Source organism: Cotesia typhae, unplaced genomic scaffold, assembly GCF_013202065.1.
Source record: "Cotesia typhae breed Kobodo isofemale line unplaced genomic scaffold, CoteBio_Ctyphae contig_43, whole genome shotgun sequence".
NCBI lineage: Eukaryota > Metazoa > Arthropoda > Insecta > Hymenoptera > Braconidae > Cotesia > Cotesia typhae.
In genome coordinates, this window is record NW_027423752.1 from 4,345,807 (window position 1) to 4,361,963 (window position 16,157).

The following is a 16,157-nucleotide window of genomic DNA, read 5'->3' on the forward strand; positions in this document are numbered from 1 at the left end:
CTCCCATTCCCGCCGAAAAGTGCAGCGCTTGCATATTTAGGGAACCACTAACGGGACTGCGCGACAACTCACTCGTGGCTGAAGAATACACATTATCGCGCATTGTCACCTCATCAAAAGAACCAATTGTTTAATTAGTAGCCCCTCTTTCAAATCGCGGCCGAGGTGATAAAAACCGCGAACACTATAATTCACGGGCTTATTTTACAAGGTAACAGTTCTGCCTTAAAGCCCGGGTGAGTCCTATACCCCGACACGTATAGGCAGACTTCAATTATTAAATTAATTAGTCATCCTTTCCCTAATTATTCATTTCGATTTCCTTAACGGTATTTCTGAGTTCTGTGATAGTGATTCTTCGAGCCACGATTCGTTTTGACGATAATCGAGATTCCCGCAGTCCCAGTGACCAGGTCCCCTCTCAAATTATTTTCTTCTTCTGTGAATTTATAATCGGCGAACTTTTGTTTGCCGGAGTCGTTACTCCGGTTACGAACTCATATACTTTCAATACAACGTTATATTGTTATTAGTTAATAAGTGATAAGTGTAAATTAAGACGTGTTTGCCCATAGGGCCAGTTAATCAGAATATATAAACTAAAAACCCGAATCGAAGTGTCCCATCATTTATAAATTAAGAAGCTATTCATCCTTCAACTTTCGATCTTCAATCTCCAGTCAGAAGGAGGAAGGGAGAAGCCAAGTAGCGGAAGTCAAAGGTATAAAGTCCAATCGAAGGACGAATCATCATTCAATTCGTAATAGTAAGTGGAGGATATTATCACTATTTCCGAGGTCGATTGTCTATTCCAAGGGGCCCTCTCCGGGGTTTTCACCTTCGCGAACCCATAAATTAAAAACCTAACGATCCTTTCGTTAGGGAAATTCATCTGTTATCCGAACCTCCGATAGTCCAGCTACCAAATTCTAAGATTATATTTTTCGGACATAACACTAGTATTGGTAATATCGTAATCGTGATCAAAAATTACATCATCATCAACACTCTCGTTATGGTTACAATTATAATTATTGCTACTTTCATTATTATAATAATTATTATTATTATTATTATTATTATTACCATCTTCATCATCAATATCATCGGCATCATCATTTGTGTTATTTATATATCTAGCAGTGTTTGTATTATTAATAATATCGGCACCTTTATTATGATCATCAGCATTATCACTATTATAATCACTACTATTATTAAGATCACAATTATTATTAAGATCACAATTATTATTATTATTATTATTATTTGAAGAGTTTACGGTTTTCGGTTCAATATAACACTTGTCTGAAGTTTTAATACTGTCATCACTATCGCTAGTTGAATCATCGACCCAGTGCTCGAAAGGTAAATATCCAGTATCAGATTTTTCGTAGTTGGAACTTCGATGTACAGTGGCAATACCATTTTCGACAATTGAATCAATTTTTGGAGCCAAATTTGTTTATTAGAGTTAGATGCAGCTAATGATTCTTTTGTTTGCATTAATGAGGATAGTAATTCACCACCAGTTACGTTAGAGCCTCTTGGGGGTGTAGCTAGAGAATAACTACAGAGAAGTCTGAAGACTTGACCAAAAAGAATTGGGTCCGGGTGGTCATTACATCCGCAAGCTGACCTCATGATACCAAAGAATTTCTACAATGTAAAAAAAATATGTAAAAAAGCTATGTGATAAAAATAATTATACATCGCATATATATTAATTGAAAAGAAAGAAGATCATGATTAAATTGTTAATCTCACCTCCAAAGCATCTTGATTTAAACGTGATGTCATGAGATAATTAAAATTCCACTTATCATACAAGAACTTTGATAATTCTAGAATGGTTCCTAACGTAATTTTAAAGCCAGTTAACGTACTAGTTGTGATAGGAAAATCAAATTCTTCTACGAAATCATCAGTATTCTCCACGTTAGACTTTTTCTTGTTACGTTTCTTTTTAAGTTTCTCTTCATTAGCTTTCTTTTCCCAATCACGAAGATACTGGTCGAAATCAATAATGGCCTATAAAATAAATTAATGAAATATAAATAAATAATGTAAAATTTTTTTGCAGACATTGCATTGAAGAAGAGGAAGATATAAATTTTATTGTGTGAATTATAAATGTGTAGTAGTACTTGATATCTAAAAATGTGAATGGGATACCAAAACCTAGATATAAATTGTGTTTTTATACATTAACATATGTTTATATGATACGTGAGATAGAAGATATGATAATATGTATTAACATTAAAGGAATTAATTTTAACACATTAATTTTTATTATTACTTACTCTTAATTTTTGCAGTTTAGTGATTTTTAACTTTCCGCTAAGAAAATCGAAAATTTTCAAAAATCGGGAAGTAATTTTTATTTTGATCCAGCCTTAGTATGCTGATGTCAAAAGACTGGAATTATGAAATTACTAAAAATTTATTAAGTATTAGTTTAAATACCTTTTTCATCGGACAATCAGCATTTTGCCGTAAACCATTTTCAGGTGTTCGAGAGCTCATTGCTTTTATTAAATTATCCACTTTCGCCATGAAAGCAATAGTTGGTTCACAATCGTGGAGCTCATAATTATCATTTTTGTAAATCGACATTGCTACTCTTAACTGACGCAAAAATAACTGAAAACCATAAAATGAAAAGAATACTTTTCATCCTTAACAATATTTTTATAATAAGGAAAAAAATATATTCCAAATTTCAAGGTTGACATAAAGTAAATGCACCAGTTGTTGAGCGGTCACCAATTAGTCGACCCGCCATAAACCGGTAAAAAATAACTGGCGTACAATTGGAGAGTAAGTGCATTTCATTATTAATTTAGTGATATTAACTGACATAATATAAAATATTTTAGTTTTATTATGTTAATTAAAGATCAGATTCCAACTTTTACGGAAAAATACAGTAAAATTATCAGTTTAAATATTATTTTAAGACCGGTCAACTATTCAATCCGTCAGAATCGGTCAGAAGCCCATAAACCAGTAAAAATTTATTCGGTCATTTATTAGACCCTCTGATTTTATCACAATCTAATAAATGACTATAAAATGTATATTTATAATTAATATAATACTTAAAATCTTTTTTGATTATTAAATTTTATTTTGTTCTAATTTTTTTAGTGAACGGTTATATCGAGGAACGAATTGTTAGAAGAAAAAATTGCTAAACAATTAAAGAAAAAAAAAGTTGCAAGCTAGTAAAAAATATATTTTTAAATAAATAAGCTTAAGCTTTAATTGAAAAAAAGAAGAATAGAAAAATTTCAAGTGAATCAGAAGAATTATCGTCATCAAAAGGAATTAATACAATTTTGTTAATTCTTGGTAAATACATCTCGGCAATCATATCTCAGACAATAATATCTCGTGTGTTTTGGCCTTTTTTTAGCATAAACACACCCACAAAACATGTTAAAAGGGCGCAACACGATTACGGGCGTTTGTGTTGGCCTATTTTCGAGCATGTTATTTCTGAGATATAAAGAGGGGTAGCCAATTATTATTAATTCTATATTATTATTAGTAATATTATAATTAAGCAGTAAAATTTTTGGAAGCCTAGAAAGTCCTGAAAAAAAGATATTAAATATTTATATATTTTTGCCTTTACCATTGATCCTTATGGAAAATCAAAGACTTTATTTTATTTCACAAAACTGGACGTTCAGATTCTTATAAAAATTAAGACAACGAGAGAAAATAACATCTACAACATATTTAATAACAATCAGTATGATTTCCGAGAATGTCAAAATATTTATTAATAAAAAACATTCAAAATTTATCACTGTCTCTCTTTCTCCAACGTGATTTAGTATAGGGAGTACTACCTTAATAAGTTAATAGTTTTTATAGCTTAGTATAGAAAAAAAAACCTTAATCGGTCAATAATTGGTGCATTTACCCTAGTTCAACATAATAATTTCCAAAATACCTGCGTTGCAAGTAACACATTCATTTTTGAAATCCCTCCGGTTTCAAATGACTTGGAGATAATTTGAAACCTATTTTCATATTCATTTTTCCATACGCTTCAAGCTTCAGGAGTACTTCCCAATGGAGCATTTTAACAATACCATCAGGAGTCTGAAAAGTATTTTATATTAGTACATATCTATATCATTTTAAAATTTTTGAATTACCCAAAAACACGGAAGTTTAATTATTCCATTTCTAAAATTTTTTAACAAATGGCAGAAGTCGGATGCAAACCATAACCTTCTATTAGCATCGTAAGGATGCTCACAACTGAATTTTTGGTCTTCTATTCCAAATATTTTCCAGGCACCTCTATTCCATTGTGCAGCATCAGTAGTCACACAGTCAACTTGAAGACCAGCTTTTTCAAGCAGCAGTATGTATTCTGTTATTAGCTTATGTAAAATATCACTGGTAACAGAATTCTTACTTAAAAAGCTTCCAACGACTTGTACCCAGTCGCCTTGAAACTGCTGAAACATGAATACAAGAGCATGGTCAGCTCTTGTATTTAAGTACTTTTGTGGTGTATGATCTCCTAAGTCGACAAAACCATCAAATTTCATCGTTCGCGAATTTAATTTCACCCCTTCACTCAAGGCTACTTCATCAATAAGAAGTGTACCTAATGAAAAAACGTAATAACAATATTAAAATAATAACAATAAATGAAAAAAATTATTTAGCATAAAAAGCTAGTAGAGACAAACTACTTGAGAAATTCCAAGATAAAAAAAAATAAATAAATAAGCATAAACATAAAGCCAATTACGAAACTGTTGGTTCTCTAAAGATTAGGGTGTGCAAAAAAATCAACTAATTTTTTTCAAAAAGTTTTTGAAATTTCGTTAGAAGATACCACAATTTAAAATTCAGTTAAAATTTGAGCTCTTAATATCAATATTTATAGGTCGCGAACTGAATTTTTCGATTTTTCGTTTAATTCATACGGAAAAAAAAATTCCAGAAAGTTTGGATTTTCATTTCTCTTGATTGAACCAACTTTGCCGAACAAACAACTAATATTTTTATAGGAAATTGAACGCTGATTAAAAAAGGTTTCTTATTTTTCGACAAATTCAATCTTTCGAAAGTGGTTTTTTTGAATGACTTTTAAACGGCTTTACCGATCAATTTCAAAAACTAATCAGCTCTTAACATTAGAAAACCACGTCGATTGCCGCCACTCCAGTCAAAATCGGTTGATTCGTTCGTGAGTTATCGTTGACGAAAGAAAACCGAAAAAAGTTATTTTTCAGAGTTACTCCGAAGTTTCTAGTTTGACCAATTGAAACTTAGAGATTCTTTATGATGCTCAAAAAACTTTTTGCACACCCTAATAAAGATAAATAAAGCCATTGAAAATTAGTATAATCGACTATTTCATATTGTTAGTAACTACTGCCAATTATAAAATGTTAATTTTACTGCAGAAGCGTGATCAAAATTTGGACAATGATACCCCTTTTAGAATAAGTTTCCATACGTGAAGTTCTGTACGCAAGTGTCTCAAAAATAGCTTTCGGGAAACCAAACGCGCTATCTAATTTTTGAATGTAAGAATTCAATGTATCCTTACATGGAAGCGGTAAAATTTGTCTTTCTCTCAGACGATCATACAACGCGGAGTTTTTGATTCGCATTAGTAGACATTCATACACCCATTCGACATCATATCTTCTTAGCTTGGAGTTTTTTAATTTAGCACAATCAAAACAAGCTCGTACTGCTTTTTGTTGAACTTCAGGTAAATCAGCTATCGCTTTTTCAATTACTTCAGTTTCAACAGCAGCGCATTTCAACTTTTGCTCATCTATCAATTGATATAACTCTATGTTCTTTACATAAGAAGCAATGAAAAAAATAGAAACATTATTAAAATACTACGATCAATAATTTTGTACAAATACAACCTTTCGCTGCAGGCGTGCGGATTTTCGCTTCTGCAATTTCAATTGCTGTTTCAAATTATTACATTGCAATTTCAAGTCCTTAGTAGATTTATTTTGACGATTTTGTAGTTGGCGTCTCAAAACACGACAAGACTGGCATCGAATAATACCTTGATAGTGTTGATGCTTCTCATCAGTTAATATATTTACACAGCTTAAAGAACATCTATAAAAAAACCGTTATTATTCACCGATTTATGTTTCATTCGTAAGTGAATCAATATTAAAAATTTAGTAGCGCAAAATATTAGTGATAATTTTTAAGAGTTTTATTTTGAATAGTTTCATAATCCTTCATCATAAAAAAAGTTAGTTAAAATTATTACCTTTCAGAATCAAATCCTGTACCATCACAAAAAACACTGCTTTGTAACTGTTTCAATAAGTCCCAAAAATCTTCAACTATCAACAGATCAAATGATATCCCAGTTGATTTATTGGTTTTTATGTTTGTTAACTAATTATTTAAAAAAATTTTTATTTTAGAATGTAAATTCAATTATACCGAAAAATAATTACTAAGGGCTAAAATAATTTACCGTAATATTAAACTCCTCATCAATTTTAACGTGAAATTTTAACGAAAGAGATTTAGGATCTGCATAAAATAAATAAACTTTATGACAATCCTTTACGTCACTGGCCCAGCTCCATTTTTCAGGTAACATTTTAGTTCTTAAAATTTCGATTAATTCTATAATAGTTAATTTTATTAAAGTGTCTTCTGTACTTAAATTTTCACTTAGAGAATCGGGTGGAAGCTACACAACAATACAATAAAATAATTAAAAAACAGTGAAGTAGTGACAGTAAATTCATCTCAAAGACGCAATTACTCACCTCGTAATTAAGATTAGGAGTACTGGCGGAAGTATCTTGGTGACTCACTTCTACATGAAAATCTAGAGAACCAACAAGAGTTTCATCTTTAGAAGTCCTTGGAGGTGAATTTTCAAGCGTTGAAACATTCTAGAATTGATAAAAATATATATTTCATTCTTATGGCGTATATTTCATCGATTGAGCAAATTATAGATATTTTAGAACCGTCATAGTACTTACATTATTAGGATTCAACGGTAAATCACTGCGTTCTAAAGACGTATTATTTTTAATTATTGTTGGAATTGCATTTGGTTTTAATGTATACTTTTTTCGGTCAGATACAAAAATATCACTATTAAATAATTCTACGGTATCTCTTTTAATAATATCATCATTAGAAAAATGTAATTCACAAATAAACTTATTGGCAGTTAAGTCTTGATTTAACCCTGAGCTCCATTTCCTTAATTTTTCAGGATCCTTTGAAAAATATAAGAAAGTTTTCATAACCCTATACCTTATCATATTATGAGTGATACATGATAAATAAATTTATTTTAATCTAAATAATAAATAAATACACTTGTTATAAATTATGAAATAAAAATTTTAAGGTTACCTTTGGAATTTTGAATAAAGAAATCTGACGCAGATTGCAAACATTATTTTTTTTACGCGCATTTTTTCTCCCACTTTCACAACTAAGCACTGAACAAGTTTTCACCATTTTTTAATCAAAATGTAATTTTATAACGTAAAAAAACAAATAATATACACTAAATAATTTTTTAATTTATCACTTTTAATGAAAAAACAATACTACATAGTCATGTGTGGTCATGCGCATTAGAAACCTCAAGCGGATCTCCACAACACCACTGCTATCTGGTGACCAAATATAAACTAAAATCTTTACACGGATACGGGGACGCTATAACAGCTGGAAACCCTATCCCGATCGTCCTCCTTCTATCTAGCCTTCGTGTATTTCCCGTCTCCTTGACTACGAAGATGGTGATGGCGAACATGATTTCACGAGCGGAAATCCACGTCGCTGATTGGCCATCCCAGAACAACTAACGCTACGCAAAAACGCGAGAAATTTAAACTAAAAATTCATACCAAGAAAAGAACCCCTTTCTTATCGCCTTTCTCTTTTCTTTTTAAAAAGGTATTGAAGTGGTGAGTAGTGGGAGAATTTGTTGTTCTCACACACGATTCACGACTCATGCATTGTCCCTCTACTTTACAGCTAGTTATTTATTTAACACACCAATTTAACTACACACATTACAGTATGTGAACAATCAGCCAATTGACATTGACAACTCAAAATCGCTCCACCGTTATTCAAAGTGTCACTAGGTTCAAATAATTATAAGTAGAAATACATTATTTTTATTTTATAATTAGTTTGTAACGTCCTATAATCAACAATCTGGTTGGTAGATTTCAGGTTATTATTTTTATTATTCTACTTCATTCGAAATATACAATACTAATAAGAAATCATTCGAAAATAATTTTATAAGTGCTTACCTACTAATTATTTTAATTGTTCTTTGCGATTTATTTTTGTTTTAAAAATACATTTATACCACAATTTTCTTATTGAAGATTTTATAAAATTGATTCTTTGTTTATTTGTTTGTGATTCACAAACAAAGTATATAAAAGAAAAATTATTCATAATAATTTTACAGACAATAAATTTATAGTTTTATATTTTTCTAACAATAAAGTTTATTTTATAAATTTTTATTGTTATTGTTGCTGATAATAATCTTTATTTTTTTTATAGGTAACTTGGGAAAATATAAACACAATTTTATTTGTTTTGAAAATATTAATTTGTGATGATCACAAATTTAAAATATAAAAAGAAAAATGTGACGTGTGTGAAGTTAATTGAAGAAGATTTATTCACTTTTATGTAGAATTAATAAACTGGAGTTTAATATTCATTTTTTTTTTACTAAAAGAAAAATTGCTTGAAAGTTATTAACAAAAAATTTTCAGTCGCAATCTTTTACAAATATAGATAAATTTTGATTTTTACTATTTTCATTAATAATAATAATTTTTATTTCAGCCATTTATTAACCATGTGGCTTAACAAGTACTCAGCACATCTGATGGACCAATTGTTCGACGACTTGATAAAAGAATTAAAATACATAGCGCCTGGAGCACGATTATCCTACTCGATTCGAAATCGTCTAGAGCATCATAAAAAATTTATACGGAAAGAAATAGTTAGTCGTATAAAGGATGATTGTGCCCCATTATTTATTGCCTGCAAAAGAGGTCACGTGGAGATTGTTGAATACCTGATAACAGTATGCAACGCAGACATTGAACAACGTGGGATGTATGAAGTACCTGACGATAGATCTGTTCACTATGTGACACCTCTATGGTGTGCTGCCGTTGCTGGTAAACTGCCTGTACTGAAGTGTCTTGTGTCCCATGGAGCCGATGTCAATGCTATGTCTGATACCGGATCGACACCCGTCAGATCAGCGTGTTTTATGACACACTTAGGTAATTAATTTAAATAACGTTAATTATGCAAGTTTTTATTTTATAATTAGACTGAGACTTTCAAGGAAGTCGTTCAAGGGAATTTTCAATTATTTTTATTGTTATCATTATTAATTAATTTAATAATTATTAATAAATACTTTATGTTTTTAGATATCGTTGAATATTTAGTTGAAAATGGTGCTGATATACTATTAGCTAATTATAATGGTGGTACATGTTTGATAAATTCTGTTCAAAGTGTTGAATTGTGTACATTTTTATTGAGAAATGGTGCTGATGTAAATGCACGAGATATCCAAAATAAGACTGCCTTACATTATGCAATACAAGAGCATAGATTTGATACAACAAAATTACTTTTAGCGTACAATGCCGATCCACATTTGAGATCAAGATATAATGATGATGCATTACAAACAGCCTGTCTCAAGGAGGCTACGCAAATATTTGATTATTTAAGTAATTATAATAAATATTTATAAATTCAAATCCATAATTTATTTTCAGTGTGCTCGTTGAATAATATTTCAATGATCATACACTTTTCATTACAACTATAATACATATAATATCAATTTTTTTTAATAGAATTGATAAACAACTAATATTTATATAATTATAATTTATTCGCAGTTGGAAGTGTTAATTATTCAGCAGAAAGTCTAGCAAATGCTCATGAATTAATGGGTTCGACATTTTTCGATGAACACAACGATGCACAGACAGCATTAAAGTACTGGCGTAAATCAATGGCGATAAGAAATGCTAATCTAGTCGATAATCAACCGCTGCCGAAGAAACCACAGATGCCAAAGAGAGATTGTTTTAGAAATATCGTTGAGTTTTCTACCTTAGATGAACTTAACACTATCGCTTATGATCTAGACGCAATACGGATACAGAGTTTACTTATTTGCGAACGGATCCTCGGAGAACACCACAAGGACACACTTTATAGACTGATGTTCCGGGGTGCAGCCTACGCTGACGCTTTACGGTAATTTGTTCAATAATTATTTATTATTTTCTTAAACGTTATTAAATATATTTTCATTAATTATTTTTGTAGATATCAATATTGTATTGATTTATGGCGCCGTGCATTAGAAATTCGTGTTAAAAATGATTCCGTAGGTTTATCATTTTTTTAAAATGATTATGGTATTTTCAGTATTTTGATTATGGATTTATTTTTTCTTTTATTTTAGATACTTTATACAGATACTTGTTTCACTGCGCAGGCTATTGTCAGGATTATGATTGATCTAAATGAATCAATTGATCAGAATGGTGATAAAGAAGGCCCAAAATATTCCGATATCATTGGGGTTTTCAAATTACTTTCTTGCCAAATTGCTGAAGCAAGACAATGGCTGCAGGTATTAATTACAGTTATATTAAAATTTATGTCATTTTATTTATAAAATTAAATTTTTTCAGCAACGTCCTATTCATAAAAAACAACAAGACAATTACGATCGTATATTAAAATGTATTACTCATTTAATATACTTACTAATAAAAACCGCGCAAACCGAAGAACAAAAGACAGAAGTCCGTCAACTTGTGTATAAATTAGTTAAACAAAATCATCGATCAACGTCTACCGGTGACACACTACTACACTTGTGTGTATCGAGTTCAAATACCATTACATCAAGTTACTTCAACTCTGAAGTCACCCAGGTCTCAAACCATTCATTTAATTAAAATTATAACTATAACCTTTGTTTCAAATTAATACTTAACATAACATTTTTATGATTCAGATAATTTTTCCGGAAATAGACGTGGTGACTCTGCTGCTCGAATGTGGTGCTTACGTAAATGCTAAAAACGAACTTCGCTCAACTCCGCTTCATGTAGCAAGTAACGCTTACAATTTTCACAATCCTTTGATAAAAATTTTGCTCGACTATGGTGCGCACTTGGATATCCCGAATCGCCTTGGCGACACTCCAGCGCGTTTGATATCCTCAAACCCTAATAACAATGTTAATCTCGTTAATTACATGACACTGTGTTGTTACGCAGCCCAGGCGATTTTCAAGTACGGAATTCCCCGAAAAGATTTGCCGGTGACGTTACACCAATTCTTGGAATTTCATCGGGAGTAAAAGAAAGTTATTACGAATTTATTAAGTACTATAAATATCAAATTAATTTTTAAATATAAATTATGAATATATCACGTCTTCTAATTAATCGGCGAATTATATGGTAAAGGATCAATATATATATATATATATATATATATATATATATATATATATATATATATATATATATATATATATATATATATATATATTAGGGTATGCCAAAATGTAACTTCCTTGATGGACCTTTTAAAATTAGAATTTTCAGTTCCGCTTTTGAAATCAGCTGTGTTTAGGCCTTTCCTAAGATATTTTGGGGTAAGACGATAAATTTGATTTTCATAGAATTTTTAACTGGAGCTTAGTTAGGGCACTTCCGCTGAAAATTCAAATTTTCGCCGGAAGTGCCCAATTAAACCTCCTGCTAAAAAATTCTATGAAAATAAAATCTATCGTCTTACCCCAAAATATCTTAGGAAAGGCCTAAACACAGCTGATTTCAAAAACGGAACTGAAAATTCCAATTTTAAAAGGTCCATCAAGGAAGTTACATTTTGGCACACCCTAATATATATATATGTGTGTGTGTATTAAAAAAATTTATCTATACACAAAAAATATACGTATTATATTGATGAAAAGAGACAAATTGAGAGAATAATTAAATTTTTAAGTATTGGCTTTTTAGTTTATTGATTACATACATATTTAACAAAATTTTATTATTGTTAAATAATTTTTCAAAGACTGTTTTATTCATTTTTATTGTTTCTCTTTGTCTTTATTATAATTATATTAGTTTTAAAAAATTATTAATTACTTCACAACTATCGTTGCTAAAAATATCAAATATTATTATAACTATTATTATTAATGAAATAAAAAAAGATCTAATATAGGATCTGAGTGATAAATATACAATTTAAGTGATAACTATAACATAAAAATAAAGTCGACTTATTCACGTTGAAAATAATATTCAAAAATTGCTCTTTACTTCGTTAATTTTTAGTTAATAAATTTTAAGTCGTTGAGCGCTAGCTTCAAATTTTTATTATTTACAAGCTCTTACAACTAAAATTTATCATTAATAGTTATTGATATTTAATTAATTTAATGAGTTATTGAAATTTAATTAACGTATATTGAAATTTATACAGTTCGAAAAAATAGTATAAAAAGTGTAATGACTAATAACCATCTGGTAGATGTTAAGACATCGGTGCTGCTCCCACTTACACGGATGTAAGCGTCTACAACGTGAATCTTCCAGCCCATATTCGCGTGGGTGAACGAGTGATAGTAAACAGTGTCAGGCCAACTTGAATTTGGAGTTACTTCTAGTATTCCACCGTCACCTTTAATTAAAAAAGAAATATTTAATTACATAAAATAAAAAAAATCACTGAAAATAATTTACATATCAAAACCGTCATGATGATTAAAATTAATCAAAGAGATTCTCAAGGTAATAAAAAAATTACCTGGTTCGCAGACGTGAATTAAAGTTCGATTGAATTTTTGGAAGCTCAAAAAATCATCATCGAGCCTACGGTCACGTTCCCCGTGCTTACTCAGACAAAGCGGACCTACGGCAGTCGGTCTGGGCCTACCACGTCTAGTAAATTCAACACCAGCAAGTACTCGAACCTGTGCTTGCGCTACATCAGAAAGTCTGTCATACCCACCGTGAATCTCATCAGTGATAATAAACGGATGATAAAAATTAGGACTGTGAGGATTATTTCCACCGTATACTCGGAAGCTGTAGGTCAACCCGCGACGTAGGTAAATTTCTGGTGACATTAGCCCATTCAAGTACCAGACGTAGCCCATGGAAGTCAGTCCAGTCATCCCTTGGTACCCTTTTTTTCCTCCAGAAGGTCCTATCGTTGCCTTGAATGATCTGATACTCCGGTCAAATATGTCAAACTTCTCCCAAGGCTCGGTATATTTTTTATTAAGCTCCGTAAAGTCAGAGCATGTATTCTCCGGCTCAGCTCGATTCAATTCAAGTTTCAAACTGGTTTTAGGATAATAATCATGGAAATTAGGCTCTTTGTTTTCGTCTAAACGACCTAGAGACCAGACCACGTAAACTGGATGATCTGTTGGATATGGCTTGTCCCCAGAGTCAGCTAAAATTTTTAAATCAAAATTATAATTACTGATTAATTAATAATTAATTATTAACCAGAGTTTACTTACGAGAAATAAGATTGCGACGATAAGTAATTGTGGTTATTCCATTTTCCTTTCCTGCGGTATAAAATTGATTGCTTTCGGTACCTCCGACTAGCTCGTCTTTACAAACGCCCTTGTATTGACCTAGCGTCTTACCACAAGGCGCTTTTGAAGTAATATTGTAATCAGTTGCATATCCACGTACATCATCCATGTAAGCAATAGTGACATCAGCACCTTCCATTTGACTTTTTTCTTTAGATCCAGACAATCCGAATCCCATGTACTCATCATCGCCTTAAAATTATTCGCTTTTAATTCAATTTACTCAAAAAAAATTTAATTCATTTAATAATTACCAATTTGACCGGATAATTGAATTGTTATTTGCGGTCCAAATATTTCCCAGCTAACCTGATAATTTTTATGCAACTGCACACAATTTGGCAATGTCGACATTGTTTTAATAGCCTAAAAAAAGTTCATAGCCTCTAAAAACAATCTCATTGGAAATTTAATTATAATTTTAAATAAAAAAAATTGTAGTGAAATAATAAATACCTTGACCAAAGAAGGTGGAACGTTCAATCCTTCAGGAATTATCACAGACCCATAATTACTCCTCGTGCTGACGTCAAAAATACTCAGCCAATTTATCTGAAAGATGGTCATTTCACCGGGCAGTTGAATGATTATATCTTCGCCTTTGTATTCTCTCAGCGAATCTAAACTATTGACAAATAAATAAGTAATTATAATTATAATAATTAAAATTTAAAATAATACCAATATTTATGATATAAATTTTTCTATCAATAAACTTAAGACTGCTACTTACTATCCATAGTCATCAGGTACTTTGACACCTTTGCTAGAGGGTTGTGCACCGGAACCAACCCAAAAGTACGTATCATTACCCTTGCCATCGTACTGGAACCGCGGAATGCTAATTGTTTTAGCGTCTAAGATGACAATCGGGTCTGAAGTCACTCCGTGTGATCTTCGCGATAGTTGAGAAATCTTCTGCGGTGCCGGTGGCTCGAATTCTTCGGGAATATATAAATCACCAAATGTATTCTACAATATCACGTATAAATCATAAATTAATTATATACATTTTAATTAGCTTAATCATATTCAGAATAATTACCTGCGACCCAATATCATAAACGGCAAGCCATTTGATATCTGTTATTTTTTTATTGTCTGGTAATGTTAATGTGAAGTCTTTGTTGAAATAACGATCTAATATACTAGTTCTGTTGAGTAAAATAAATTATAATAAAAAAAATGTATATACATGGAATAATTATTTATAATTTATAACAATAAACATATTGTGATCATTGATAAAAGCGGGTTTTTTTATTATACTCACTTTCCCCATTCGTCTGGAACAATAAATCCTTGAGGACCAGGACGATTTGACGCACCAGCCCAGAAGAATGCGTCAGCGCCATTTCCGTCGTAGTTGAATGAGGTTAAAAGTAATGTGTATTCATCGACGGCGTGAACTTCTCCAGATACCTGGTGGTGATATGCATTGAATTTTCCTAAAGCCTTTCCTTTATATTCTTCTTCAGGCTCTTGTGATGTTACTGTAATAAAATTGTAAAATTTTTGAAACTAAAGATGATTAAATTTTGTGAGCACTTTTTATTTCTTTTTTATAACTGTTTTAATTTTTTTTGGCAGATTTTTCTTCAATTTATAAACAAAATTTAAATGTATTAAAAAAATTTTCGTATCAACCACAGAAAAATTTTGAAAGTCTACATTATTAATATTTAATTTAAAAAATGGGATGAACTTTAAGAAGAAAGCATAACCTCTGCATCACAAAATTCTAACGAATAAAAAAAATTGATGGTTAAAACTACAATTTTTACTTTAGAATTGTAGTAAATATCAGAAAAAATTTCAAAATTTGTTAAATAATTTGTTAATAAAAATTAACGAATTAAAACAAATAATTTTTTCATAATATTCAATAATAAAAACACTAACAACATTACATTTTTCCTCTATAAAATTGAATGGAAATTAATTTTCAAATAAAATAAATTGTTTTTATTAAATGTATTTTAATGAACAATAGCTGAATGAATTAATTTTTTAGATCGACAATTAATAACTTTTACTACTTAATATAGAATTATATGTATATTGCAAGTGATTGTTACCATACATTTTTTATACTTAGTAATTGTATCATAAACTTACCAATCGGTATTAACATTAAAACAGCAAACAAGTTACATTTTTTAAACATTTTAAAAGTATAAACAAACTAAACTACTTAACAAACTATGACATTGTTTGGGTGTTTAAACTGTCTTGAGACCCATATGGGGATTTTTTCGTTGGAACCTCTAAAAAAAAAATAGTTAACACAAATGATCTTGGACCTTGATCAAGGATAAAACAATAATAAATTATTAAAATAGTTATACATAAAGATATAACTAAGTTACGCATACATGCGAGTATGATATACGTTTAATAAGAAAGTAAGATAAAGATGTTAGATTTTATTCGA

The 16,157-nt window shown here is 30.4% G+C and overlaps 3 protein-coding genes across 8 annotated transcripts; 1 reads left to right on the forward strand and 2 right to left on the reverse strand.

Annotated features, from left to right (window-relative positions):
• Positions 1-1,891: 1,891 nt before the first annotated feature.
• Positions 1,892-7,756, reverse strand: LOC141528336 (uncharacterized). 4 transcript variants are annotated; one of them, XM_074244343.1, is made up of 12 exons: positions 7,408-7,756; positions 7,026-7,268; positions 6,804-6,932; positions 6,503-6,724; positions 6,290-6,420; positions 5,925-6,129; positions 5,474-5,849; positions 4,442-4,636; positions 4,176-4,372; positions 3,968-4,119; positions 2,307-2,646; positions 1,892-2,031 (listed from the first exon to the last, which is right to left on the reverse strand). In XM_074244343.1, the coding sequence occupies exons 1-10, from the start codon at positions 7,513-7,515 to the stop codon at positions 3,988-3,990; spliced, it is 1,938 nt and encodes a 645-aa protein (XP_074100444.1). In that variant the 5' UTR covers positions 7,516-7,756; the 3' UTR covers positions 1,892-2,031; positions 2,307-2,646; positions 3,968-3,987. The 4 variants fall into 4 exon arrangements, with proteins under 4 accessions (XP_074100444.1, XP_074100442.1, XP_074100441.1 ...); XM_074244341.1 differs by having other exon boundaries at positions 2,307-2,343; positions 2,470-2,646; positions 4,176-4,636; positions 7,408-7,754; XM_074244340.1 differs by having other exon boundaries at positions 4,176-4,636; positions 7,408-7,754.
• Positions 7,757-8,015: 259 nt separating this feature from the next.
• LOC141528335 (protein fem-1 homolog A-like) lies at positions 8,016-11,523 on the forward strand. Of its 3 annotated transcripts, XM_074244337.1 has the most exons (9): positions 8,016-8,229; positions 8,590-8,721; positions 8,881-9,332; positions 9,486-9,794; positions 9,969-10,332; positions 10,405-10,465; positions 10,544-10,714; positions 10,776-11,021; positions 11,105-11,523. In XM_074244337.1, the coding sequence occupies exons 2-9, from the start codon at positions 8,645-8,647 to the stop codon at positions 11,450-11,452; spliced, it is 2,028 nt and encodes a 675-aa protein (XP_074100438.1). In that variant the 5' UTR covers positions 8,016-8,229; positions 8,590-8,644; the 3' UTR covers positions 11,453-11,523. The 3 variants fall into 3 exon arrangements, with proteins under 3 accessions (XP_074100438.1, XP_074100439.1, XP_074100440.1); XM_074244338.1 differs by lacking the exon at positions 8,590-8,721 and having other exon boundaries at positions 8,017-8,244; XM_074244339.1 differs by lacking the exon at positions 8,590-8,721 and having other exon boundaries at positions 8,017-8,229.
• A 948-nt stretch (positions 11,524-12,471) lies between these two features.
• Positions 12,472-16,153, reverse strand: Knk (cytochrome and DOMON domain-containing protein knickkopf). The gene is made up of 9 exons (XM_074244336.1): positions 15,842-16,153; positions 14,997-15,216; positions 14,769-14,877; positions 14,457-14,695; positions 14,180-14,348; positions 13,978-14,089; positions 13,643-13,915; positions 12,919-13,572; positions 12,472-12,792 (listed from the first exon to the last, which is right to left on the reverse strand). The coding sequence occupies exons 1-9, from the start codon at positions 15,888-15,890 to the stop codon at positions 12,587-12,589; spliced, it is 2,031 nt and encodes a 676-aa protein (XP_074100437.1). The 5' UTR covers positions 15,891-16,153; the 3' UTR covers positions 12,472-12,586.
• Positions 16,154-16,157: the final 4 nt, after the last annotated feature.